At 33.4% G+C, this 27,380-nt stretch overlaps 1 protein-coding gene and 1 long non-coding RNA gene across 2 annotated transcripts; one reads left to right on the forward strand and one right to left on the reverse strand.

Annotated features, from left to right (window-relative positions):
* Positions 1,419-5,253, reverse strand: LOC105157509 (RHOMBOID-like protein 2). Its single transcript, XM_011073914.2, has 5 exons — positions 4,723-5,253; positions 2,792-2,955; positions 2,434-2,597; positions 1,974-2,224; positions 1,419-1,812 (listed from the first exon to the last, which is right to left on the reverse strand). Exons 1-5 carry the CDS (start codon positions 5,022-5,024, stop codon positions 1,701-1,703), a joined length of 993 nt encoding a protein of 330 aa, XP_011072216.1. The 5' UTR covers positions 5,025-5,253; the 3' UTR covers positions 1,419-1,700.
* On the forward strand, positions 5,981-10,117 carry LOC110012672. The gene is made up of 3 exons (XR_002287863.1): positions 5,981-6,818; positions 9,582-9,840; positions 9,928-10,117. It is a non-coding gene; the product is annotated as an uncharacterized LOC110012672 (long non-coding RNA).

Below are 27,380 nucleotides of genomic sequence, written 5' to 3' on the forward strand. Positions count from 1 at the left end.
AAAATTAAAAATATATAAATCAATACATTATATAAAAAAAAATAAGAAAGAAAGAAAAAAAAAACTAATTTATTAATTAATGCAAAATTTAAAAAATTGAATAAGTGAGTTATCTTATTAGTCGAATGACATTTTTTATTTTACAAAAAATTGATACAACGGTGTCATTAATTGTCATTTGTGGGTGTGGATGACTTTTATTTTTTATATTAATATAGGTGATGTGCTTGTTATACCTTTTATTATTATTTATAATATATTTCAAAGTGTGAAAAATTATTTATTATACGCATGCAGGGATAGTATGTCAGGACGACTAGTACTATTATAATGAAAAGATGTGCTGTAGACACAAATTTGATGTTTTTCACACTGCTATATCAGTTTTTTGTAATGTCAAAAATGCCCCTCAATTGATAAAATATTCAACTTTTCAATTTCACATTAATTTAATCCCAATTAAAACATTGAGAGCGTTTGCGCAAACTTCATAAAAAGGCTTTTGGGTAAGAAAAGTACTTTTGAAGTGTTTGAGATGACAACTTCTTTTAAAATTACTAAAAAAGCACTTTTAAGCCAAAAGTTAGAAACACCTTCGGGGGTGCTTATAGCTTCTTTGACTTTTTTATAAATAAATTCAACTATCTTATGGACTATGTAACCCTCACTACAATAATGTCAATTCGATTTTATGCTTTTAATTTATTTTAAAAATTGCTCATCTAAAATTGACGTTAGAATTTTCAAATAGTTTGAATAATTTATCACTAACAAAATTTATAAATTCACATGTTTAATATTTCAAGTGTTTTATATTTTATTTTCCATATTATTGGATATTATTCCTATATCATATAAAAATATAGATTGTATTGCTATGATTAATTGACAAATATAATTTTTTGGCAATCATACATGGTTATTTATTGTACACAAATGAACAATTATTACAAAGTGGAAACATTATTGAATTAAATATTCATTTTTTTCATTAGTATTCAATGTTTTAATAAAATAAATAATAAATATTTATAAAATTAAATATGAGATATATTAATTGAAATAAAATTTATTATTTTTTGAGAAAAATTATTTTTATTAAAAGACAATTGTAAATATCAAATAAACATAGTATCTTTTTAATGCAAGGACAAAACGGTTTTTAATCAATTAAGTTTATTTTAAAAGTGATTCTTTTGCAAATACTATCTAATTTAACTTTTATGTGCTTTTCATTTTTTTGACAAACGCAGGAGCAACGGGCCACGACTGTTAGTAATTTCAAAAGACAAGACATCACTTAGTCATGTCCCAGTAGAAAATTGAACATCCACGCACTCGTAAGTGTAACTTCTGCATAGGCTAATGTGTGTTAGAATTCAAAACCAGACACACACTTCATATATGAATCCATGAGATGAAGGGATAAAAGTAATTTTATTTTCACATATACAGAGCAAAAGTCTGGAGGAATCAATACAAAAACAACCTTAGAATACACATTCTTGATATGTTGAATACAACATCGGCAAACATATCAATATCTATACTTACTATGCATGTACACGAGAAAGCATATGACATGTTAGGACATAAAAATAATGATAATTTTCTATGTCGAAAAACACAAACCGGCAGAGTCAACAAGATGGCAAAAAGTATAGAAACAAAGCATTGAATCGTGTCGAAATTGAAATAGATCAGTTGTTACAGCTCCATCTTGATGTCGGCACACAGCTTAGGAAATGACACCAGCTACATTTGTCGTTTGCGTTTTCTCCCTTAAACAGCATCACCAGTCCCACCGTAAATCTACACAGTTTCAAAGTGTAAGAATAAAATGCACTGTAAGTATCGGTTCATTGTAGTGAAACCAAGAGTTGGTTCCTATTTTAAAAATAACGCTTGATTGTTTGGAAAATTGCTGATATGTATATGAAGGGGTTGTCGGGCAAGATTAACTGGAGACTTACCCGACGATCAACAGAATAGTGGCTGCAATCCAGAAAACGTATTGGTAAACTGTGTACTTGGACTTCAGCCGAGTAGCAGCCGGACGATGGCGGCTTTCCAGCCAACCAAACTGGGGTCGGACCAGTAGTACAAAGCCGAGGAGGAAGCCGGTCAAAAACCCTCCGATATGAGCAAAGTTGTCGACATGTGGAAGAATTCCAACGGCCAGGTTAATTGCGATGATCACAATCAGAGTAAACAGAGCTGCAGCCTGTTGGGATGACATGATTTTAGAAATTCTATTACGAAATTCCATAAGTTTGTCATAAGATGTCCATAAACAAAACACTAAGCATGCTTGGTAGAACGATGTTGATGCGCGTTATACTGAAGATGTTCGCCTCGGAAGTTTGCAATTATGTCGATGTGTTTAATAAAGATAGGGAAGAACGGTTGTAGATGTGTAGCTGCGGACTTTACCTTGTTTGTGTAAATAGTCCAATTGGTGAATAACTCCGACAACATAGCTCCAAGAAGTCCGAACAGAGCACCAGAAGCTCCGACAGAGATGCTCCTTTGAATGAAAAGGGAAGAGAGTATGCTCCCACCAATACCCGACAACAGGTAAATTACCCCGACTCGAACTGCATCGTACAGTTCAGAATAGTATAGGTTAGCGGAAAAGTAAATGAAAAATTGAGAAATAAATGAATGATAAATGCTCCAACGATTTCCACTACAGCATAAACTCCCATGAAGAGAGACTGAAATGGTAGCATAACTAAAATGATATTGGAGATGTGAAGTTTCGCTTCACAAACTAACTCAAAATTCTTACTGAACCCAAACTGCTGCTCTAGGCGAATTCCAATGAACACCAAGCTCAGCATGTTAGCAAGTAAATGAATAACACCAGCATGCAGCCATATACAAGTAATGAGCCTCCAGGATTGATTGTGGTGCACTATCTTGTCCCATTGAAGAGCTCCCAGTTTTTCCAGTCTGCAAAAGCAGATGTGAAATTAGTTATCCTTTCCCGAAGATGCAGATGATACTCTTTAATTTCACGAAACCATTCATGCTAAAACTCGAGCAAACGACCCCAAACACCCCGAGCGCCGTACAAAAATGACAATTAACAGAAACTTAATAGCAATTACATGTTTATATCATTATTATAGAACAATGACCCCTTTTCTTATCACTACGGCTATCCAATCTCCAAACAATGAAAATTTCTTGCAACCATGCAACGGGATGAAATCTTGTGGGGAAGGCTGTAGTAAGCTCTCCAAGAAGATGAGGTGCAGTCGAAGGCTCCTACTTTATACAGATATTGCGCAGAGTCAATTATAAACTTTTCGGTTGGTTTTAAAAGAAAGGAAATGCAATGGTTTGGATAGAGAAGGAAACCAAAAATAGCATGTGTGTGTGTGTGAGAGAGACATATAGGAAACTGTTGTTTCCTTCAGCCTATATACATAATATCTTCGTATTGCGTACATCTGGAGTTTAATATCCTTTACAATCAAATATAGAAGCAGATGTCTGGTACCAGCAGCTCTTCAAACAAAACAAAAAGTCATGAAACGACTTTCCCGTCTATAGTGGAAATGCCATAACATCTACTGCGGACCAAAACTCTTGCGAGCTTTCTGAACATAACTATTGAATATGATCGGCTGAAAGATTTATGTCTTGATTGAAAAATATATGCTATTTATATCATTTGCCAACATTAAATTGCAATCTGGTTCTAAATGTAGGTAAATCTGCATTACTATTTGCATGTCAAAAGGAAAAGAATGTCATTCAATTAGTAGAAAAATCGAAAACATATTTCTGTTAAAGAAAGAACCTTTGACTACTTAAAATATTGGAAACATCAACAGAGAAATAACGACAATTCTATCCATCACACGATACTATACCTTTAAGACAAAGAAAGACCCAAATAAGCGAGAATGGGAATGATGTCGAGGCATAGTAAAAGTTCAAAGTTCAACATCCCAGAAGATCAAATTGAGAATGTTAAAGAAATTGCATATAAGATTAAATCAATCATCCAGTCTGCAAAGCCACTGGTGATTGAATTCGAGTAGACAATGAATGTGTAAATAGAAATTCTTGCATTAGTGAACTTTCAAAATTTGACAGCAAAACCCCCATCTCCTAAAAGTAAGCTCGGGAATCTTAAAAATGTAGTCCTGAATTTGAATGAACAAGAAAGTCAAAAGTCTGTATGAAATCCTAACAAAATTGTCGATGAGATAGTGGAAATATTCAACTTAATATCCTTCTGTTTGAAGTAAAATCATAAGAAATCACAAGTTGCTCATAGGAAGTCCTACTGTCCAATTATCAAGTTAACATCAAACAAATAAAAAATTGTGAAGCTAAACAAGAAAGTCACCTAATCCCAAAACTAAGAAGCCCACGACCAATTCTCAGATCTAAAGAGTCTTAAATTCAACCCCAAACATAAAGCAAAAATCAATCCCAAATCAAGCACAAAAAAGGGCAAGAAATTAACACACAATGTCTCTTCAATAACTCTAAAATTATACACCAAATTCTGAAACAAAGGACCAGAAAAGAATACTGAAATTGGAAAATCCCAGAAAATATTTCTGCTTATCATGATCAGCGTACTGATAAATTTGCCAAAATAGTGGACAGGCAAGACCCACATAATAATTCCCACCCAAAAAAGCATGAAAAATTCAAGAAATCAGCAATCATTAAAAGAGGTAAAGACAGAGACTTTACGTTGAGGAAGAGGGGCCAAAGAGAGGGTTTTCCCTGAGGGGCTGAAAAGAGAGCCTCCCAAGAAACCTCGCCACACAATTCCCTTGAAGCCCATTATGATTCTTGGGACAATTATTGACAAACATGATGACCACAAACATGGCAACGTTTGCCACAACAATCATGGGCACCAGCCATGAAGTCCACTGACTGTCTGAATACCCCATCTCATATGCTCCTCCTGCATAGTAAGTTTGTGGGTAGCTCTGGTTTCTGTTCTTGGGCGCCCCACTACCCCTCTCCACATCTCCATTCCCCATCATTCTTATTTGCACTGTATATCTCTACAATATACCTACTTTGCAGCTATACTATGTATGTATATATATCTATATGTGTGTATGTGTTTAATGGGAAGAGTGGCTTGAGGGGAATGCAAGAACTGGTGTGAGAGAGAGAGAGAGAGAGAGAGAGGTCTGCGACAGTGGTGAATATTTAGAAGACTGCTTTTGAGTTGGCTGTCTTTATCGAATTGGTGCACCATTTGTTTTTGTTTGGTAAGGAAGGAGAGAAGTTACATCTTATGCTTACTTCTAAAAAGCTCTTCATTTTTCATGCGACTTTTGAGAGTCCAATCTTCATAATTATTTTCTCTGCCCCACATTGCAAAAGTTTGGGATCAGTTCATTATTTTTTCCAAATTCTCCGACACAGTCCCATTCTCATAGGTTTCACCTCTTTTATGTATTTACCGTTTGATGAATATATGTTAATCATACTTATATACATATACTGAGGACGCGGTTCATCTTTATAAATTATATTTAATTTTAGTCAGTTTTTTTCTAATTAATTCAATATCTATATTATATATTAAGAACGAGCATGTTTTTGACATCTCTTCCTTTTTCGGTATGTTTTCTTACATTTAATTTATTATTTTTAACTTTTCATCTCATTCTCCACTCCCTGTTAACTACTAATAGTTTTTCTTTTTTAATTTTTATTCATCCTTTTTTTGGTCATATTTTTTTTTATAAATTTAATATTAACGTATTATTTCATATATACTTTATTAGATAATAAAATTTTATAAATATTTTATTTTAAATGATATTTGTAAAAGTTGCACACACATAAAGCGTGCCGCAAATTACCAGTATGTTTTGATTGTTCAAGTACTTAATATCGTCTACATCTATACATTAAAAATGAGTTAAATTTATTTACCATCCTGTGATATAAAAAATATTTAAAAAAAATTTGCTATGAAGAAAAAAATAAAAAAATTATTTATTATATGCACACAGAACGGCGTGCCACAATTAGCATATATATAGATATATTAATTGTTATAGAAATTGTGGCCCAAATGGCCTTTTAAACGGTAGGCCCACCTGGAGGCCCACTAAATCGACCCACCTGGCAGGCCCACCACTCGACCCAACCCAGGTTTCCTACCTATTTAAAACCTAACACTAACCCTAACTCTCTCATTTCTCTCCCCCTCTCTTCTGTGCCGTCTGCTTTCTCTCTCCCTCCCTCTCCCTATTTTCCGACTGATTTTCTTTTCTTTTCTCCACAGCCGAAAATGGTGGTAGCTTTCCAAAGCCAAATCAATGGCTTTTGGAAAGTCACCAAAGCATTCCATTTCCACCGCTTTTTCACTCCTTTAAAAGGGGTTCTTCCCCTCGGCCAAAAGTACCTGGTTCTTCTACCTCTCTAAATCTTTCTCACTCTCTAAAGTTCTGTGTGAACTAAGTGGTAGGTCTCTGTGACCGTGTTTGTGAGAGATCTCCGTGATCTGAAGTTGTGGTGTTGCTCAGTGGTGGTGCAACCGTGATTGTGGGTGCGGTGCCTAGTGACCATGTTCCCTTATTTTGGTTTGGATCTGGCTATTCTGAGCCTATCTCATCTTTAGACTGATTCTTTATTATTTTGTTTATTATCATTATTTGTAATTTGTAATATTGGCCTGTAATTATTTAAAGAGTTTCGTACTCCAATTCTATAATAGTTGGTTAGGTTATTTTGAAAAGAATTACCACAAAGGGGTTGAATCCTCCGTACAGTGGTATCAGAGCCTCGTCTCTGATCCTCGTCTCGCTTTGGTGGTGGTAACCTCTGAAACCCCTCCTTTTAATTTCTGCAATTTTTTTAATATTATATGTGTCGAGTTATTATTTTTGATCTGTGGATTATTACGAACTACTGTTTCGCCGTGGTTCAATCCCCCTAATATCCCACCTGGCCGGATCCTTGAGGTCGTCGGGTATCTGGTCAGGACTTAGGCTGAAAAGCCTCGATTTTTTTGCTTCTATATATTACCTATGGAATCATATCATCTGCTTACCTTTTTTGAATATTTCGTGACTTCTCCTTAGGATCTACTGATATTCTTCTGAAACTGTTACTGTGATCTGTTGAAATCTGCTGTGATAACTCTCTGAAATTATTATTGTGATAATTTTCTGAAAATTAATACTGTGAACTGTTGAAATTACTATTGAAATAATTTTTTCTGAAATTGTTAATTGTGGTTTACTGTCGTGTTAATTCGTTGAACTTGTTGCTACATCTTTTGAGATTATTAATAAAACTGAGATAAGAATTTTTTTTAAAATCTTTTTTTTAAGTGAAAATTAATTTTTTTGAAATTTTGTGAAATACCTTTTTCCTTTTTCAATGACCAAATATAATTTTCAACCCTTTGATGGAAAAAATGACTTTTCTATATGGCAACAAAATATAAGGAATTCTTATTCAATAAAAGGTTTTCAAAGCAATTCACGGTAAATACACAGAAAATGATTAAGAAGATAAGAAATTAGAAAATGATGAATATGCCAATTCTTGAATTATTTTGAACCTATTTGATACAGTTCTTAAAAAAGTAGGAAAACAAAACTCTTCAAAAGAACTTTGGAAAAAATTAGATGATTTATATACAGAAACATTTTTACCAAGTAAACTTTTTCTGTCAGAAAAATTTTTCAGATATAAATTTGATTTGTCTAAGAATATTGATGAAAATCTTGATGATTTCACTAAGTTAATTCAAGATATAAAACACACTGGTGATAAAAGCATAGATGAATACTCTCCCATTGTTTTGCTTAATGTTATTCCTGAAACATACTCTGATGTAAAAGCTACCATTAAATACGGTAGAGATAGTGTGAACTTTGAAACAGTTGTAAATGGTCTAAAAGGTAGAGAGATGGACTTAAAAGCCAATAAACCTAGTCAAAATCAATATGAAGTTAACTTTGTTAGGGGAAAACCAAAATTTAGTAACTCTTGCTTTAGGTACAACAGTAAAACTAGAAGTAGGAGTAAGAGCAGGAGTGGTAGTAGAAGCAAATCTAGAACTAGGAAAAATTCATATAAAGAAGATAAAACAAAAGAAAGACGACGCTATAATTGTGGTATTAAAGGACACTACATTAAAGATTGTAGGAAACCTAAAAGAGAAAATAGGGATAGATTTTATGAAGACAAAGAAAAAGTTAATAATATTTCTGATGAAAATTCTGGTGAAGTGTTTGTGGTATGTGAAGCTAATTCTGTTCACTCTTTAAACAAGTATGAGTGATTAATTGATTCTGGTTGTATTTTTCATATGAGTCCTTTCAAAGAGATTTTTATGAAATTTAGAATTGAACATTCTGGTTTTGTTTCAATGGCTAATGAAAAACGATGTGAAATCAAAGGTCTAGGTGACATTTATTTGAATTTTAAAAAAGGTTATAAGTTAACCTTAAGAAACGTCAGGTACATCCCTGACTTATGTCATAATCTCATTTTTTGTGTTGCTCTCTAAGAAGAGGGTTTAGAGGGCAGGTGGGAAAATGACCTCATGATAATAATGAAAGGTTCATTGATTATTTTTAAGGCTGAACGAAATCATAATTTATATATGTGCACTGTCATGTATGACAACATTACTGCATATGTGTCTGAATGTGATAAAACAACTTTGTGGCATAAAAGACTTGGTCACATAAGTCTAAAAAGACTCGAATTCTTAAGAAAGAAAGGAATTTCAAATGACAAAATTGAAAAACTAGAATTTTGTGACGATTGTGCGATGGGTAAACAACATAGAGTACATTTTCTTGTTTCACCCTCCCCCAACCCATCTATGTCTACATGCATTATATTATGTACATGCAGATGTTTGGGGTCCCTGAAATGTGCCCACTTATGGTGAAAATCGTTATTTCTTGTCTATTATTGATAATTTCTCTAGAAAAGTCTTTGTTTTCTTGATGAAACATAAATATGAAGTTTTCAAAAAATTTGAAAAATGAAAAATTTTGGTAGAAAATCAAGCTGGCAAAAAACTGAAGTCTCTTTGAACTGACAATGGTATTGAATTTTACAATCAAAATTTTTCTGACTTATGTGAAAAATTTAGAATTAAAAGGCACAAGACCAATCCCTATACCCCCAATGAAATGGTGTTGTTGAACTCATGAATCAAACACTGCTTGAAAAGGTTAGATGCTTATTAATAAGTTCTGGTTTACCCAAATCTTTGTGGGGTGAAACTGTTTTAACTGCTGCTCATTTAATTAATGTCTCCTTCTGTGCCTTTATCTGGAAAACTTCTTAATCTGTTTGGTCTGGAAAAGGATTAAATGCATTTTTCGTCCTCTAACTATAGCCCATTCCCATTTTAGTCCTTTATCTATCTAGAATTTGAATTTGATCCTTTATGTATTAAAATTGCTCAATTTCAGTCCTATTTCGACCGGAAAAAAACCAAGTCCGCCGGAAATTGCTTATGTGGACCATTTAAATTGGGGCTCAAACCTCATTGGTTTACATTTTTATGACATGGCATTTTTTGAATTAAAAAAAGAATTACATGGCAGTGACGTGGATAAAGAAGCCAAACACTCTCTCAGCAAATCCCCAAATCAAAACACATCTCAGCAAATCAAAACCCGTCTCCCCCAAATCGAAGAACTCAGCAAACCCTTCCCCCCCAAATCGCCTTCTCTCTCTAAAATTCCTTCAATGTCCGCTGTTACAAGTTCGAACGAGTGTCATTGTGGAAGACCCACAGTGATGCGAACCGCGTGGACGAACGAGAACCCGGGAAGAAGGTTTCACTCATGCCGGCAGTACAAGGTAAGAAAACCCACCTTGGTTTGGAATTTCTCTAAAAAAATTTCTTTTTTGCTGTGTTTAAAGGGTTATTTTTGTGGTTTTCGGCAGAGAGGAGGGTCTAGGTTTTTTGCATGGGAGGATCCCGTAATGTGCCAAAGGGCTAGGGCCATTATTCCAGGTTTGTTGAAAAGAATAAATGGCCTGGAAGCAGAGGTTGAAGTGCTGAGGAAGAGAAACAAGAAAAATAAAAAAATCTTTGTTGGTTTAGCTTTGCTTTTGATGATTTTGTGTTGGTTGTTGAAATAGGTAGGTAAATTTTGTGTTGTTGCTGTTGTAGTAGAAGGAAAATATTCCTTTGCAATTATCGAATGTACAAGTGTATTTGGTTTTGATTTGAAATGATATTTGGTAATGTAAAATTGTAAATGTCTAGTAATTTATTTTCTTCGTATCTCCTGTGTTTTATTTTTCTTGTGAGGCTCAAGTCTTGTATGCAACTTTCTTTTGTTCAGATAGTATTTTCAGATGCTTGGTGGATTGGAACAAAATATGAGAATCCAGAAGAATCACGGCTTCAGTTTCTATAAATTTGCTAAAATGTTTGGAAAATTTGCAACAAAATGCTTGGAACAAGAATGCTTCAGTTTCTGGAAAATTTGCAACAAAATGCTTCAGTTTCTGGAAAATTTGACAATTGAAGTTCCAATACTAAAATTTTATTGACTAAAAAAGTCTATTGTTACTAAAAGACTATGTCACTACACCTGTATAGATTTCTATAAATAGTGGAAGCTGACAATAGAAACACACATATACATTGATAATCGAAAAGGTTTATAGAATTTCATGGATTGAGAACGACACAAGGTTCACAATGATGGGAATTAAGCAACTTTTCATTGTTTCTGCAAACATATGTGCAGAAATAAGAGCAAAAATAAAATCAGCTGTGAACTTTTTGCAATCAGCTGTAGTTACATTAAAAAAGACCAAAAACAACAATTTACAATTGTCAACCTAATGAACTAATCTGGCTTAAATCTAAAAACTTTTGTCCTCCATCTCTGATTATTGCAGTACGGTTTCCTTGTGGTGCTCTTGATGTGTTGGAAAAAACTGGTAATCTTTGGCTGCCAATCATAGGTGGAGGTGCTCGAATTTGAACTCTAGGTTGTAAGGTTAAGTGCTGGTTTGATTGTTGCAGTTGTTGATACATTGATGGACCTTTCTTGTATACTGGAGCTGCTGCAACTTGATATTTTTGTTGTGTGATACATGGATCAACAGTTGGTTCATCCATGGGATCTTCTTCAGGAGGCAAAGGTGGAAGAATGGTAGCACCTTCTGTTTCCTGTTGGTTCATATTGAGTTTGCCATCTTAAGTTCAAAAAAAAAAACTTCAAAAAAACTGTAGAAACTTAAACTTATAGTTGAGTTTGCCATCTGTTTGCCAACTTGAGTTTTTTGTGTTGCTTTCTTCTTTCTCTTGGCATCCTGTTACAGAAGTCACTAAGTAAAAATTTCTTTGCACGCAAAATTTGCTATACTGCCATTCAGAACTGCCTTCAAGTTCCTTTAATGCCGATGTTCTGGCTCTATAAGCCTGATGCCTAGACACATTCACCCTCAACACATTTATTATGTCCACTCTAAATCCCTTCACACATCTCTTCGGATCAGACTTAAACTTCTGCAAGTACTTATCTTTTATCCAATTTGTCTTCACATTTTTTACTTCAAAAATTTGAGGACATGAATGATGGTCCCTCAAGAGGTTTATCTGGAAAGTTTCCACCCTTTACTTTAATTGCATGCATTGTCCATTCACAGTCAGGATTTCCACAGTTTGCATATACCCTCACTTTGTCATTTTTGATGAATTTTAGTGTTCTCTTGGTCTTAATTGCATAAGACTGCAGTGCCTTCTTAAATTCAGCTTTATTGCTGAACATCATCCCCAATTCAAAGGTTGGGTCATAGGTTTCTTCAGGGTTAAATACAGGATAAGAAGGTCCAGTTCCCTCCCCATTTGAGTCCCTATGTTCATTTAGGTCCCCATCATTGTCAACATCTGTTTCTTCATTTTCAAATTCAGAAGATTCACTGCATTCCCCCCAGACTGGTGCCTGTGGCCTATAAACATCATCCTCTTCATTCACTTCTTCCATCTCAAAATCACTATCAACTAACTTCTCATCCCCCTCACCCTCACCAACACCAGCCCCCTCACTAATAGCAACCCCCTCACCCTCACCAACACCAGCCCCCTCACCATCACCAACCTCAATCCCTTCACCACCCTCAAGCCCCTCATCCCCTTCAGCATATTGAACCCCCTTACCCAAAAACTGATAACACTCACTCAATTCAGCACCATCACCACCCTCACCATCACCAACTTCAGCACCCTTAGTCCCCTCACCCACACCCATATCCACATCCACATATATTGACATCTCTCTAGCTTTTTTAAACCTCTTATATTGCCTTTGGAAATCATTGCTATCAATCAACAATTTAAACCCTTTGTTAAGAAGTATATAGAACCTTCTACCCCTTATTATCCCAACACTATCACATATAATATTCAATGTCTCCATACAACACTCTTTAGGCAAAACATAGTCAAATTTACATACACTACCCCCTATGTACTTTCCTTCGGGAACATGTATGGCTACACCATCATAGTGCAAAGAAAGTGTAATAGAACCACTTTTAGGGTCTGTACAATATTTAAGAAAAAAGAAAAGACAATGTCATTCAACAGTAAGAGTAACAGTACGACAGAGCATTATTTTAAACATAAAAATCATAAAAAAATATGGTACCACAAGCAATAAACAATATCTGGAAAGAGACAACACATGCCAACCATATACTAAACAAAAAATATTATGGGACCACACGCAATAAACAACACAAGCAATAAACAACAAAAAGACGGAGGGAAAGCAACAAATAACTCATAAAACAACAAAAAAAAAAACCAACTTTAAAACATAGAAAACTTGCGGTACACAGGTAGAGGCAAGCCCAACTGACGCTCAGGCCGTTTCATCACCATCGTGGACCAGTGTTTCGTCTGATTTTTGAAGGCGATTTGGGGGGGAAGGGTTTGCTGATTTCTTTGATTTGGGGGACATGGGTTTTGATTTGGGGATTTTGGTTTTGATTTGCTGAGACGGGTTTTGATTTGGAGAAGTGTTATGTGTTTTGATTTGGGGTTTGAAGGCGATGGGGAAGGGTTTGCTGATTTCTTTGATTTGGGGGACATGGGTTTTGATTTGGGGATTTTGGTTTTGATTTGATTTGACGGGTTTTGATTTGGAGAAGTGTTATGTGTTTTGATTTGGGGATTTGCTGAGAGAGTGTTTGGCTTGCTGATAAAGAAACCATGTAATTATTTTTTTTTAATTCGAAAAATTCCATGTCATAAAAATGTAAACCAATGAGGTTTGAGCCCCAGTTTAAATGGTCCACATAGGCAATTTCCGGCTGACTTGGTTTTTTTCCGGCCAAAATAGGACTGAAATTGAGCAATTTTAATACATAAAGGACCAAATTCAATCCCTAAATAGATAAAGGACTAAAATGGGAATGGGCTATAGTTAGAGGACGAAAAATGCATTTAATCCGTCTGGAAAATAACTTGATATATCTTCTCTACGTGTGTTTGGATGTTCTGCTTTTGTTCATCAAAATTCAGATAAATTAGAACCTAGATCTTTGAAATGTGTTTTTATTGGTTATCCTGAAGGGGTAAAAGGTTATAGACTTTGGGTTCGTAGTCAACCTGGTTTTAAAGTCTTAATTAGTAGGGATGTTACCTTTAATGAAAATGAAATGCCTTGTCTAGATAAAACAAAAATCGAACATAAAGAATCCATTTTTAATAAGGTGGAGGAAAATCTAGAGGATAACCAACAAGGGGAAGGGATAGAAGATAACTTAGAAGAACAAAATGCGAAAAATCCATAAACTACTGAAAATACTAACACTCTTGAAAACTACCAACTAGCTAGAGATAGAAATAGAAGACAAACTAGGATCCCCTCTAAGCTTAGCGACTTTCACATAGCTCTTAACGCTGAAATTACTAAACCTACTAGTGTTGATGAAGCAATAAAATCGGAATAATGGCTAAATGCCATGAATAAGGAAATGAAATCCTTGAAAGATAACAAGACATGGGTTCTAGTTCCCAAACCTAAAGAGTCCTCAATAGTTGACTGTAAATGGATCTTCAAAATTAAGTAAGAAAATCCCATAAAATATAAAGTTAGACTCGTAGCTAAAGGGTTCACTCAAAAGGAAGGAATCAAATTCACTGCACATTATAATTGAGAATTAAAACAAATGGATGTAAAAACTGCATTCTTGCATGGTGATTTGGATGAAAATATTTACATGAATCAACCAATTGGATTTATTGACAATTATAAACCTGATCATGTATGCTTATTAAAAAAAGTCTTTGTATGGTTTAAAACAATCCCCTAGACAGTGGAACAAAAAAAATGATTTATTCATGCATTCCTTGAAATTTAAAAGAAGCCATTATGATCATTGTCTTTACTTCAAGCATGTGGATGACTTACCTATTTTTCTTGTGCTATATGTTGATGATATGCTTATCTATTTTTCTTGTACTATATGTTGATGATATGGTTATTACCAGCCCTAGCCTTCAACTTATAAATTTCTTGCAAAAGGATCTTTATAGAACTTTTGAGATGAAAAATCTTGGTGATGCCAAAAGAATCCTCAAAATGAACATTGCTAGAAATAGAGAAAAATTCACTATATTTTTAAATAAAAAATCCTATATTCGTCCATTTTAAAGAAATTTGCTATGGAAAATTCTGAACCCGCTTCTGTGCCTCTAGCCGCTCATTGCCAATTATGCAAAGATAAAAGCCCCAAAATTGAGATTGAAAAAGCAAAAATGGAAAAAATATCATACTCTAATGTTATTGGATCTATCATATTTTTTATGGTATGCACTACACCTGACATTGCATATACCATTAGCTGTCCCAGTAGATACATGTCTAATCCCGACCCCTCTCATTGGGAAGCATTCAAATGGTTACTTAGATACCTACGTGACTCTGGAAATATTGGTATCATTTTTTCTAAACTCTCTGAAAACATTCGACTTGTTGGATATGTAGACTTTAACTATGCTAATGATAGGGATAGTAGGAAATCCACCACTTCTTATATGTTTACATTTTGTGGCTCATGCATAAGTTGGAAAACCCAACTTCAACATATAGTTGCATTATCTACTACTGAGGCTGAGTATATTACTACCACTAAAGCCTTTAAAGAGGCAATTTGGTTAGATGGTCTAATAAAAGAAATAGATGTCCTTAAAGATAAACTCATAATTTTTTTTATAGCCAATCCTCCATTCAACTATGTAAAAATCCCGTATTTCACGTTAGAACGAAACACATTGATATTAGATACCACTTCATTCGGGACATTGTAGGAAAAAAAAGTCATAAAGTTGGAAAAAATCAAATCTGAAGAAAATCCAGTAGATACGAGTACTAAGTGCTTACCTATAGAAAAATTCATCACTTGTTTGAAAATTTTAAATCTGTTTTTTGACTAACATAAGTGTTGTCAAAGCTTCGTTCTAAATTGCAGGAACACCCAAGGCGAATTATTGGTTGTGATGATACGCCAGTTCCAATTAACTTTGGACCTCATTCCCTCATGGATCTTTAGTCCAAGTTGGAGTTTGTTATAAATATTGTGGCCTAAATGACCTTTTAAATGATAGGCCCACTAAACCGACCCACCTGGCAGGCCCACTACCCGACTCGATCTACCACCCGACCTGACCCAGGTTCCCTACCTATTTAAAACCTAACCCTAATCCTAACTCTCTCATTTCTCTCCCCCTCTCTTCTGCGCCGTCTGCTCTCTCTCCCTATTTTTCAACTATTTTTCTTTCCTTTTCTCCACCGCTGGAAATGATGGTGGCTTTCTAAAGCCAACTCAATGGCTTTTGGGACGCCACCAAAGCATTCCATTTCCACCGCTTTTTCACCCCTTTAAAAGGGGTTTTTCCCCTCGACCAAAAGTAACAGTTCTTCTACCTCTCTAAATCTTTCTCACTCTCTAAAAAGTTCTGTGTGAACTAAGTGGTGGGTCTCTGTAACCGTATTTGTGAGAGATCTCCGTGATCGGAAGTTGTGGTGTTGTTCGGTGATGGTGCAACCGTGGGTCGGTTATTTGTAGTGCGGTGCCTAGTGACCGTGTTCCATTATTTTGGTTTGGATCTGGATATTTTGAGCTTATCTCATCTTTACAATGTTATTCTTCATCATTTTGTTTATTATTATTATTATTTGTGATCTGTAATATTGGCCTGTAATTATTTAAGGAGTTTCGTACTCCATTTCTGTAATAGTTGGTTAGGTTATTCTGAAAAGAATTACCACGAAGGGGTTGAATCCTCCCTACATTAATTCAAGGGGAAAAATATAATTTATCTCTGGAATATGAGAAATGATCTGGAAAAATAATAATAGCAAATTATCTCCCGCATTTTCAAAAGCGAAGCCGATTACCTCCTATCTAAACATTGATAAAAGAGTAATTTGCTTTATTTTTTAAGATACAGAGGATAATTTGTTTTTTTTTTTTTTTTTAAATTTTGAAAGTAAATTGCATTTAACCCCTTTTATGTGTAATGAACCGCGTGCCATTTTATTTCAGATTACTTGCACTTTATCCATAGTAAACATAAAAAATTGCCAATTGAGTAATTCGTATTGTATATAATTTTTATTCTGGAAGGTTTTTACGTATTATATTTTCACGTATGGACCTATTGTATTTAGTCTTTTATTCTTGGTGAAAGATAGGTTATAAGTAGGGGTGCATATCAAGTCGGGTGGTGCGGATTCAAATAATTGAGGTTGGATATCCAAAATTTCGGATAACTATTTTAGCTATTCGATCCTGATCGAACTCTGTCAGGCTCCCAATTTTTTTTCTTTTTATTTTTAAAGTGAATGCTGAAAATCAGAGACAATGCTTCTGAATGAAGTTCAACATAATGAAATTTATTTATTTTTTATATTTTAACAACACATTGAGGATATTTTTGATATTTTAAAAATTTAAGGTATGTGAAAGAAAGAAGAGGGATTTTTGTAGAGATTTGAGAGGGAAGGAGAAAGAGTTGGGAGAAAAATGAGAAAGTAAATCCTAGTAAACTAAAATATTCCTTTATGCATATTTTACGTTTAAAAAAACTTAAGGTACTCTTAACAGTCCAGCCTGATGTATGAAAATAGAGTATCGAAAACCTAATATTTGATTTTCTAAAAGCTCCAAAAACATTATCTGAACCCGAGCAAGTCGGGTTGGGATTCAAAATACCCAATCAAACCCCATTCTTAGTCATCGGTTCCAAGAGAAAATTGAGGAACCAATTTAGACTTCCTTTTTAAATTAAAAAAAAATCCCTTTTATCTTTTATGATAGAAAAATATTGAATATATATGGGGTAAGTTACAATGACATCTCTTGAAATTTGACATAATTATGAATATTATCTCGTTGTTTGAAAATTATTAATACCTCCTGATTTTAACGGTCGTCTAACAATTAGTTCAATCTGTTAGGTTTTCATTCATTTTTTATGGTAAATCGACCGAAATGTTCTTGTAAATTAAAAATTATAATTTTATTCATTTTTTTTTATAAATTAAGTGAATAATTTTTAAATTTTTTTCATCCATTCTGTTTGATTTTTTATAATTATTAATTTAAAAAAATAAAAAAATACAATAAGAGCAAAATTGACATTTCATACCTCAATTCAAGGATTACATAATTTCATTAAACATCATAGAGTATTTATAATTTTTTAAATAATAAAAAAATATTCATAATTATTTCAAACTTTAAGAAAAATCGTTGTAATTATCCTATATATAACTTCAATTATAAACTATTTTTTTTTACCCCAAAGAAATCACCTTTTTCTCACTTGTTTTAAACACGTCACATCAATAGTCATGCCTACTTCTTTCTTTGCTTCCATTAATATGTTTCTAACTTGGTTTTTCTGTCACAACAGAGTTAGTTACACAATTTAATTAAGGATGCTGCTTTTCTTCCATCAATACCACGTTTTTCACATTTACATGCAGATTTCTGATCTCGACTCTCCGTTTGTCTTATCAGGCCATCTTGATTTGTGGGGCGGATTGTGATAGAAAACAGCATAACTTTTCATTTTTCATGTCATCAAGATTGAATTGTTTCCGGGTTGGATTCACGATTCACATTTATGATCACCCAACCACAAGCAAAAGATATCTAACAACTCGAAAGGGCAGGAAAATGGTAGACGATCAACAACAAACAAAAAACCATTGACAATCTTCCAGTATTTGTGTCTGATAAACAAGGCATAGAGCTTTGTATCAGATGATGAAACTAACGACCCTCAATCGGCTTTTCACCTATCAATTGCCCAGGTTTTACAACATATAGGTTCAAAAAAAACGGTGAAGCCATTTGAAGAACTGATTTAAACCTGTTATATGCGTCTGATCTTCAGGATCAGTGTTCGAGGTGGAACACATATTCGGTCAATCGCGTGTAAATGAATGGTGGTTGGTAGTGTTTGGGCATGTTCTGAAGATGAATGCTTTGCAGGAAAATAAGTTAGCTTTCTTTGTATTTCGTGATGTATCTTTCATCATGGCAGAAGATGCAGAAATTCTTAAGTTGCAGTCGAATGACAATCCAGGGATGAGCCTGGTTACCACACTATTGGACGGGACTAATTTTCTTTCATGGAGCAGATCTATTAAGATAGTCCTAGGGGCTAAAATGAAACTAAGTTTCATTAACGGTGAAGGTATTAAACCTGCAGAAGACAGCAAGGATCTTGAACAGTGGATGCGAGCAGATTATATGGTAACATCTTGGATATTGAATTCAATATCCAAGGAAATCGTTGAAAGCTTCTTGTACACAAACACGGCTAGGGAGTTGTGGGAAAAATTGGAGACCAGATTTGGGCAAAGCAATGGCCCTATGGTGTATCAATTAAAAAGAGAAATGGTGTCAATATCTCAAGGATCCTTGACCATCTCTGCCTATTTTTCAAAGCTCAAAAGATTATGGGATGAGTTGGCTTGTATCACTCCTACTCCAAAATGTAGTTGTGGTGCAGTCAAAGAAATTGCAGAACTAAGAATGGCGGATCAACTCATGCAATTCTTGATGGGATTGCATGAGACATATGACCAAGCAAGAAATCAAATCTTGATGATGGATCCTCTTCCCAATGTGAGCAAGGCGTATTCCGTGCTACTTAGAGTTGAAAGACAGAAAGAAGTGAATGCAAGAAATGTCGATACACCTCAAAATGCAGCAATGCAAGTGACAAGATGGAATGAAAGACAGAAAACATTCCAGAAAAGGAAAATTGCAGCAGATAAGAAATTGCAGGTTTGCAAAGAATGTGGTAAGAATGGACATACCAAGGATGTTTGTTTTGAAATCTACGGTTTTCCTGATTGATATAAAACCTTGATCGAGCAAAGGAAAAATAATGCGACAACAAGCAATAAAGCATCAATTGCTGCAGAATCAAAGGAATCTGCACACAATGTAATCAATGAGAAGTCTGTCTCAGAATTGATCAGAACAGAACTATACAAGTACTTTGGAGGTGTGGAGCATCAGATTCCAAAACCAACAGATACATCTGCAGTTGAATTCTCGGGTAAGTATGTCAGTAACGCTGTTATTAATAACTGGTGTTCAGATATGTGGATTATAGACAGTGGTGCTACCACACACATGTCTAATAATCCAACCTTATTTGTTGAATCCAAACCTCACAAAACTAATGCCTCAATTCTTCTTGCAGATGGTACTAAACATAGCATTATTAAAACTGATAACCTACTGCTTTTTAACAAAATATATCTCCAAGATGTGCTTTATGTACCTGACTTGAGTTTCAATTTATTATCTGTTAGCAAATTATGCTCTAATTCTGACATTAGATTCAAATTCTACCCTAATCATTGTGTTATGCAGGACCACAAGACTAAACAAGTGGTTGGAGTAGGAAGCTTAGTAGGAAAGCTGTATATCCTCAATAAGGAATCTGTAGAACAGAATTACATAGATAGAATGATAGGATTTAATACTGAATTTGGTCTGATTGCTTCTAATGTAGCATTAGAAACCTGGCAGAAAAGACTTGGTCATACTTCTAGTAGTGTAATGCAACATACTGGATTAGTAAAGGACAATAAAATTCAGTCATTACATTGTGATATCTGTCCCCAGGCAAAACAACAAAGAATGCCTTTTCCTTTAAGTGATTCATATTCTCAAAATGAATTTGATTTGTTACATGTTGATTTATGGGGGCCTTACAATCAATAGTTAATATCAAAGTGTACATATTTTTTAACCATCGTAGATGATCATACTAGGTGTACGTGGACCTTTTTAATGCAATACAAGTCACAAACAGTAGATATCTTAATAGATTTTCATAAAATGGTATTAACACAATTTAACAAGAAAATTAAAACCAAAAGAACTGATAATGGCACTGAATTTAAGGGAGACCAATGTCAAAAAAAATTTAAGAAAGAAGGCATAATTCATCAAACTACATGTGTCTACACTCCACAACAAAATGGAGTTGTAGAGAGGAAACACAAACACTTATTAGAAGTTGCTAGAGCATTGATGTTTCAATCAAATTTGCCTAAAATGTTTTGGACGGATGCCATATTAACTGCTACATACATCATTAATAGGTTACCCACACCTACTTTAAAATGGATAACTCCTTATGAAGCACTCCATAAGAAACCTGTTAACTATAGTCACTTTAAAATCTTTGGATGTTTATGTTATGCTACAAACACTCTCCCTAATAAATCTAAGTTTGACCCTAGAGCTTCAAAGTGCATATTTATCGGATATGCTCATAATCAAAGAGGATATAAGCTATATGACATTAACAAAAGAAATGTAATAGTATCAAGAGATGTCACTTTTCAAGAACACATTTTTCCTTATGTAGGACAGCAAGATGATCCCATCACATGTTCCCTTCCAATTTTTACTACTGAAATTGATAATGAAACCATAGAACCTGATGGAAATGAAGAAGAACAAGACATAGAAATTTCAGTAAACTTAGAGACTCCACAGCAGGAGAATGATATCAACCTTCAACCTAGGCAAAATGTAGAACTTAGGAGATCTACTAGGACTACTACTAGACCAACCAAATTTCAGGATTTTATTTGCTCTCAAATATCTCAAGATATGGATATACCTGTTGCTGTGCACTCTGTTGATATGCATTCATGCTTTATTATTGCATCTTCACATGATAGAGAACCTAGAACTTACAATCAGGCTATTCAAAGAAAAGATGAAGAGAGGCAATGAATTCTGAGTTAGAAGCTTTACAGAAAAATCAAACTTGGGAAGTTACATTGTTACCTCATAATAAGAAAGCAATAGGTTGTAAATTGATATACAAGCTTAAACTTAATTAAAATGAAAAAAAGAAAAAGAAAAGCTAATTAGTAAAATAGTTATTGACAAATCATGACACTGAAAAGGTGCTCCTCAATCATACGTAGTATAGATCATTTTAATTAATAAGTATAAATAACTTAGTGAGAAGGTTTTGGTAACATCAAACTTATCCAAAATAAAAAAGAAAAGAAAAAATATTATTTTTAAAAAATATATATATCAATATTTTTAATCAAATAACAAACAATTACATCAATAATTTTAAATCAATCAATAAATTTAAAGTAAATAAAAACATATATTATTATTATTATTATGATTATGGGTGAATAGTAATTTATCCCCCTGTGATATTGAAAATGAGCACACTACCCCCTATAAAAAAATATAGTAATTTACCCCCCTGTGATATTGAAAATGAGTACACTATCCTTGTACAGGGAGGTAAATTGCTTCATTTTAAAAATCATAGGGGGATAAATTATTGTATTTTAAAAAATACAAGAAGATAAATTGCTATTTGTTTTTTCATAAGAAGGTAATTTGCTCACTTGCGATATCACAAGAGAATTGCTTGCATTTTTTCGTTATTATTATTATTATTAAAAGTAGACTGACTACATGGTACAATTCAAATTCATAATCTTTCAGGGTGAAATTCCAAACAAAAGAGATGGTTAAAAAGGTTTGAGTTTATGTTGTAGGAAGTAGCATTGGCAACAAGATGAAGAATGTTCTTTAGATGTCTGCAACTCAATTGCGTTACTTCTAAGGCAATGGAGTACACAATTAAGTATTATAGATAAATAAGACTTATCTGTTGTTTTGAAAATAACATTTGATATTTTTTGTTGGGAGTATGAGAAATTAGATTTTTTAGGCTTGTCGAAAATTGTATTTTGGAAATAATATTTGCTTTATTTTTTATTTTTTAATTTCTTTAGGAGTTTATGACAATAATTACAATTAAGGGTGGCAGTGCGGCAAGCATCAGGCAGGTCTGGGTGGATTTGGACCTACCTCATCAAATTTAGAATGGACCCGAGATTCGCCCTGAAGTTTATTCTACTCACATCCCGGAGTGAAGAAGAATTAGGTCAAAGTGACGAGAAAGGAAAAAAATAATATATATATACATACCCATATATTAAAGTAATCAATAGGGGTGGGTTTCAGGACCGGTCCTTATGGACCCACTACCAGCTCCAGCCTTCATTTTTTTGGATCTAATGAGGCGGGTTTGAGATGTTTTTTTTAGAATTTGGGTCCAATTGCTACCCTAACAATACCTATCTTCTTCTTTTCGGCTAAATTACCTTTTTTATCCCACAGAGAAGGGACTTTTCCCTTTTACTCTCACATGCTTTACGCAATTTGTGTATTGGTCCTTTTTTCAAGAAAAAAATTTTAATTTAGTCCCAAACTCCATTCATCATCAAGTTTAAACAGAAAAATACACAATCTGTTAAGTGGCTGTTATCGTTGGAGGAAAATGTTACACCCGTGCACCTCATGTGAGTCGCAATTGAAATCTAGCCTCACATTAGCGACTGATCATTTTGCCCCATGTGAAGCCTAAAATTTCATAAGTCAGTTTCTCCCAAATCACTTGAGTATGCTGGCTTTTAAAGAAAAACACAATAAATCAAGTGAAGTCAGTGAACATTCAAAAATATGGGGTGGTGTCCTTGCCACTCAGCCATCTCATCAAGTTGGAAAATCCTAATTATGGTATGTGTTGATTTTCTATGTCTAATAATTTTATTTTTTTGGAGCTTTTATCTTTTTTTCTACTTGTAAAGATAATGCCTAGATTTGGTATGAAACTGGGTTTGATTTTTGTAATATTTGTTCTCGAGCGAAAATGTCTTTTCGAATTTATATTTGTCCACAAAGTACGTAACTACACAACCTCTTCACAAAAGCAATTTATTGTTCTCATTTCAGACATTTTCTTTTTCAGCCAAGCAAGCAAATAATAGAACAAAGAAAAAAAATGAAAGATTTTTCTTCATGTTGTTGCACAACGGAAACACACCCTCTTAGAGAGGCTTGCCATTTCTTGACGTCAATTTCTGCCTTAAAAAAGGTCAAAAAAGTATATTTCACATGCAACAATTAAAATAAACAGATTGTCCATTCTCTCATTTAAACTTTACGATAAATAGGGTTTGAGATTCAGTTGGAAACTTTTCTTTAAAAATGGGAAGCGAATATCACGTAAAACATGAGACTAAAAGGGAAAAATCCCTCTTTATCGGACTAAAAAGATAATTTAGTCTTCTCCTTTACACTACTTTTATACTTACAATCTATTAAAATTCACTTTTGACTTGCAACAAATAATAGTTATGTTTACCATAAGTTAATTCAGGTCCATGATGCTGATGCAGCAGATCAGCAGCCTCGGCAAAGTCAGGGGCTTAGTCCTTCATCATGCCAATCAGTAGCAGCCGGTCCAATAGAATCCAGGCCTTCATCAGGGGAGCCGGTCCAAAGTCTATGTACATCCTTGAATTTTATGTGGTTTGGATAAATTGTAGATAAGGCCCTAGAGAACTTTTTTGTTGGATATGATAAGTTAAGGGATAGTTTTATTTTTGGAACCTTAATTTTACCTATGATTTAATTTTGATACCCAATATTCCTGGCCCATAAGTCTTGGTATCTGACGTTTCTATTTTTCATTATTGTTGCTACTCACTGTTAGTTTGACCGTGAAAATCAACGGTCAAAACCCAATTTGGAGGGAAAAAAAGTGGGGTTTCATCAATAAAAAAGTATGTTTAGCTGTCTTAGTGTTCGCTACAGAAGAATTGAGAAAAAATTAATAAAAATCGAAAGGAACAGAGAGAAATCATTCTTCTCTCAAATTCGAGTAAAGGTTCATCTAGTGAGAATGATTATTTGAAAAAATGTATTGTAAGTGTACAATCGAGCAGCCGTTGAAGACTTCTTGGACCAAAATAGATCGTGAGAAGAAGGTTTTGGATATGTCCATTGAAGACTTCTTTATTTTGTTGTTATTATAAATAGCCACAACTTAAAAATCATGATAAATCGATATAACAATCATGATCAAACAATATTCATATAAAAATTTAAAGTTTTTCTACTGTTAATTAATATTTATCATAATTTTTAGCTGGCCAAAATATTTATTATAGTTTTAGCTATAACTAATATTTTGACCTTACTTTAAAAAACAACGACTAATGCAGAGCCGTAATTAATTTTTATTTGTCACTTTTTTTTTTCCTTGTTTTAGTCATGTAATTATTTATAGCCAAAAATTATATTTTCTAGTGTCAATCATTTTTTGGTTTAAAAGTGATTGCACAATTTTTTTAGAATATTGAAAAGTATTAAAATAAATCCCTTTATAAAATAAACAAGAAAAACACTCATGAAAAATTAAAATTCAGAAGCATTTATCATATTCACCCTGAATAGAGTCAACCCAAATTATGAAAGAGTTAAAGAACGAATACATATGCACCGTTTATTTTGATGTATGAATCCGTATAAAAAGATTAGTATAGATTAATACAATGTTTATTTTGATATATGGGGGTCCGATATAAAATCAAGGTTTTGTAGTAATTACGATTACGTTTAAATAACTAATACCACTTATGGAAGTGGTATAAAATGGTCCAAAACTTGCACCAAAAGGTAAATGACTATTATACCCTTGGAGTTTTACTAAATAATAATAATAATAATAATAATAATAATTTATTGTCTATTACATTTTGTAACAAGGCCCAAGAGGTAATTTTTCTACTAAAAATATGTGAATCTATCAAAGTAAACATTTGATAGGATTTATCCGATTTCGGTAATACATGTAAGTAAGCACCTCACAATTTATATAGAATTTTTTATCATCTATGTAGTTAAAGATAATCCCATCACGCATTTAATCCGATACCAAAATAAATGGAGGCTTAGTGTACAAGTCCAAGTATTTTAATCCATGATTGGTATACATATCTTAGAATTTAGAAACGAAAAAAATTGTACTATCAATCACTAGTCAGTTGGCCTGGGGTAAATTGATTGTTGTTGACGTACTCGCCAACGTGTTGATCAACTAGAAAAAGATTTACTATTAGCTATAATATTAATGACTATATCAAATAAATTATAGTAAATAACTATTATTAAATATAGTTAAATAAAATCGATGCAAAAAATTATTTTTTTCACCTTGAAAAAGTTATTTGTTACAACTATGAACCATGGTAAAAATATTTGTTATGGCTTTTAATTATGATAATTTTTGAAGCCACTCCCACAAAAATCCCGATCGAATAACTATTTATTACAACTGTTTATTATTAACCATGACACTAGTCATAATTAAAAGTTATATTTCTTGTAGTGATCAAACTATCAAACACCTCAAATAGTGTATCAATTTTTCAGATATGGTTGGAGTAAGGCATCAAGCTCAGGAGCATTGGATGTTCTCGATGATATTTTAGGTTGTTCTTTATTTTGACTGTCCAACGTTTCTTCAGCACCAACACCATTCATCATCATCATTTGGATAAAAACATTGTTTTATGAAGGCGTTGAATTCCTCAGTATCAGCATCATTTGGATGGAGATATTCTTTTACGAAGGCATCCAATTCCTTAGCATCGCTGACTTCATTATTGTAGATTAATGATGAAATGCCCGCAACAAATCTTTTATTGTGATTGTTCACGCTAAGGATCTCGTCGTCATAAAAATTTTGTTGCTCATTCTTCGAGTCTTTTTCCGTGCTTTCATCTTATATTTTTGTAGAGCTTGCACATACCCAACCTAAGGCACAATTTGTTAATTTCTGTTAACCCATATCTCTTGAATCTTATTAGATAGATCTGCTACTACATTCAGGATTCGTATACTTATAATTTGGTTAAATGGTAAATGGGACCTTAATGAATTTTTTTGCTGGATACAGAATTAAAAAAAAATCACAAAGTTCATACAAATCTATTTTATATTTGCAAATAGAAACAAAAAATGAATGATCATGTTGTACTCAGAGTAAGCAAGAGAGAAGCGCAAGGGATTGACTGGGTGAGATGACATGAAGGGCCAATGATATACTTAAGTCTCAGCACAACTATGTTGTATTTTTCGATTAGATTCAAGGAATCTGAGCTTTTAGGGTTTTCTATTCAAGTTCAAGTTTGAACTGCTCGCAAGTAGAAAATGATTACTCTTCTACTAGAGTGATGCTTTTGAGATAAAAATGAAAATATATAAAATTTTTTAAAATGAGGTTACGTGTGAAAATTTTATATGCATATCAAGTACACTACATACTTTTTGCCCCCACTTTACTTCCAGCCACATGGACTGGAGTCTAATTTATAATCTAGACTAATCGACCTCAATCAAGGGCTCGATTGATAACTGTCGAACTGATATCATACAATAAAAATGATGGATCGAGCTAGTTTTCTAGCCCGATCCACCTTTGTTACTCAATATAAACAACCCCTTAGAATATGCGTAGATATTTATAATTATATAAAAATTTTAATACTTGAAATTGGGATGTAAAAAGACTTGGTTGATGAAAGAATAGTAGAGACTCTTTGTAGGAAAATTGACCACTACTCAAATTATTTTTTTAACTTGGTTCCATTACAAATGAGGATCACCCTTTATTTATAGTAGTCACCCAATCAAATCAACGGTGTATACTAATTTCATCCAAAGATTAGAATAGAGGCTCTTTGAATTTCTCCACATTGATATTTTTCTAACTCTAAGTATAAGAATCTTCCAAAACAGTTATCTTTTATCAATAGGTATTTTCTTATATGACTTCTAGAAGCTTTCTACAAATTATCTTCCTTTTCTAATTTTAGTGTCTAGAATTATAATTATGAAAAATATATTTATTTTAACTCTTCCTAAGTAGACTTTTCAATCAACTTATATTAGGAATTTATTTAAATAATGTAAAATTTTAAAAAATTATATGTAAT

This window comes from Sesamum indicum, linkage group LG1 (assembly GCF_000512975.1).
Source record: "Sesamum indicum cultivar Zhongzhi No. 13 linkage group LG1, S_indicum_v1.0, whole genome shotgun sequence".
NCBI lineage: Eukaryota > Viridiplantae > Streptophyta > Magnoliopsida > Lamiales > Pedaliaceae > Sesamum > Sesamum indicum.

What these genes read in the sequence shown, in the direction of transcription:
- LOC105157509 (XM_011073914.2), bottom strand. Translation starts at nt 5,024, where the DNA reads ATGATGGGGAATGGAGATGTGGAGAGGGGTAGTGGGGCGCCCAAGAAC. An exon ending in AGAGCAGCAGTTTGGGTTCA is followed by an intron (nt 2,598 to 2,791) that starts GTAAGAATTTTG and finishes TGTACGATGCAG; the next exon opens with TTCGAGTCGGGGTAATTTAC. An exon ending in ACTATTCTGTTGATCGTCGG is followed by an intron (nt 1,813 to 1,973) that starts GTAAGTCTCCAG and finishes GAAACTGTGTAG; the next exon opens with ATTTACGGTGGGACTGGTGA.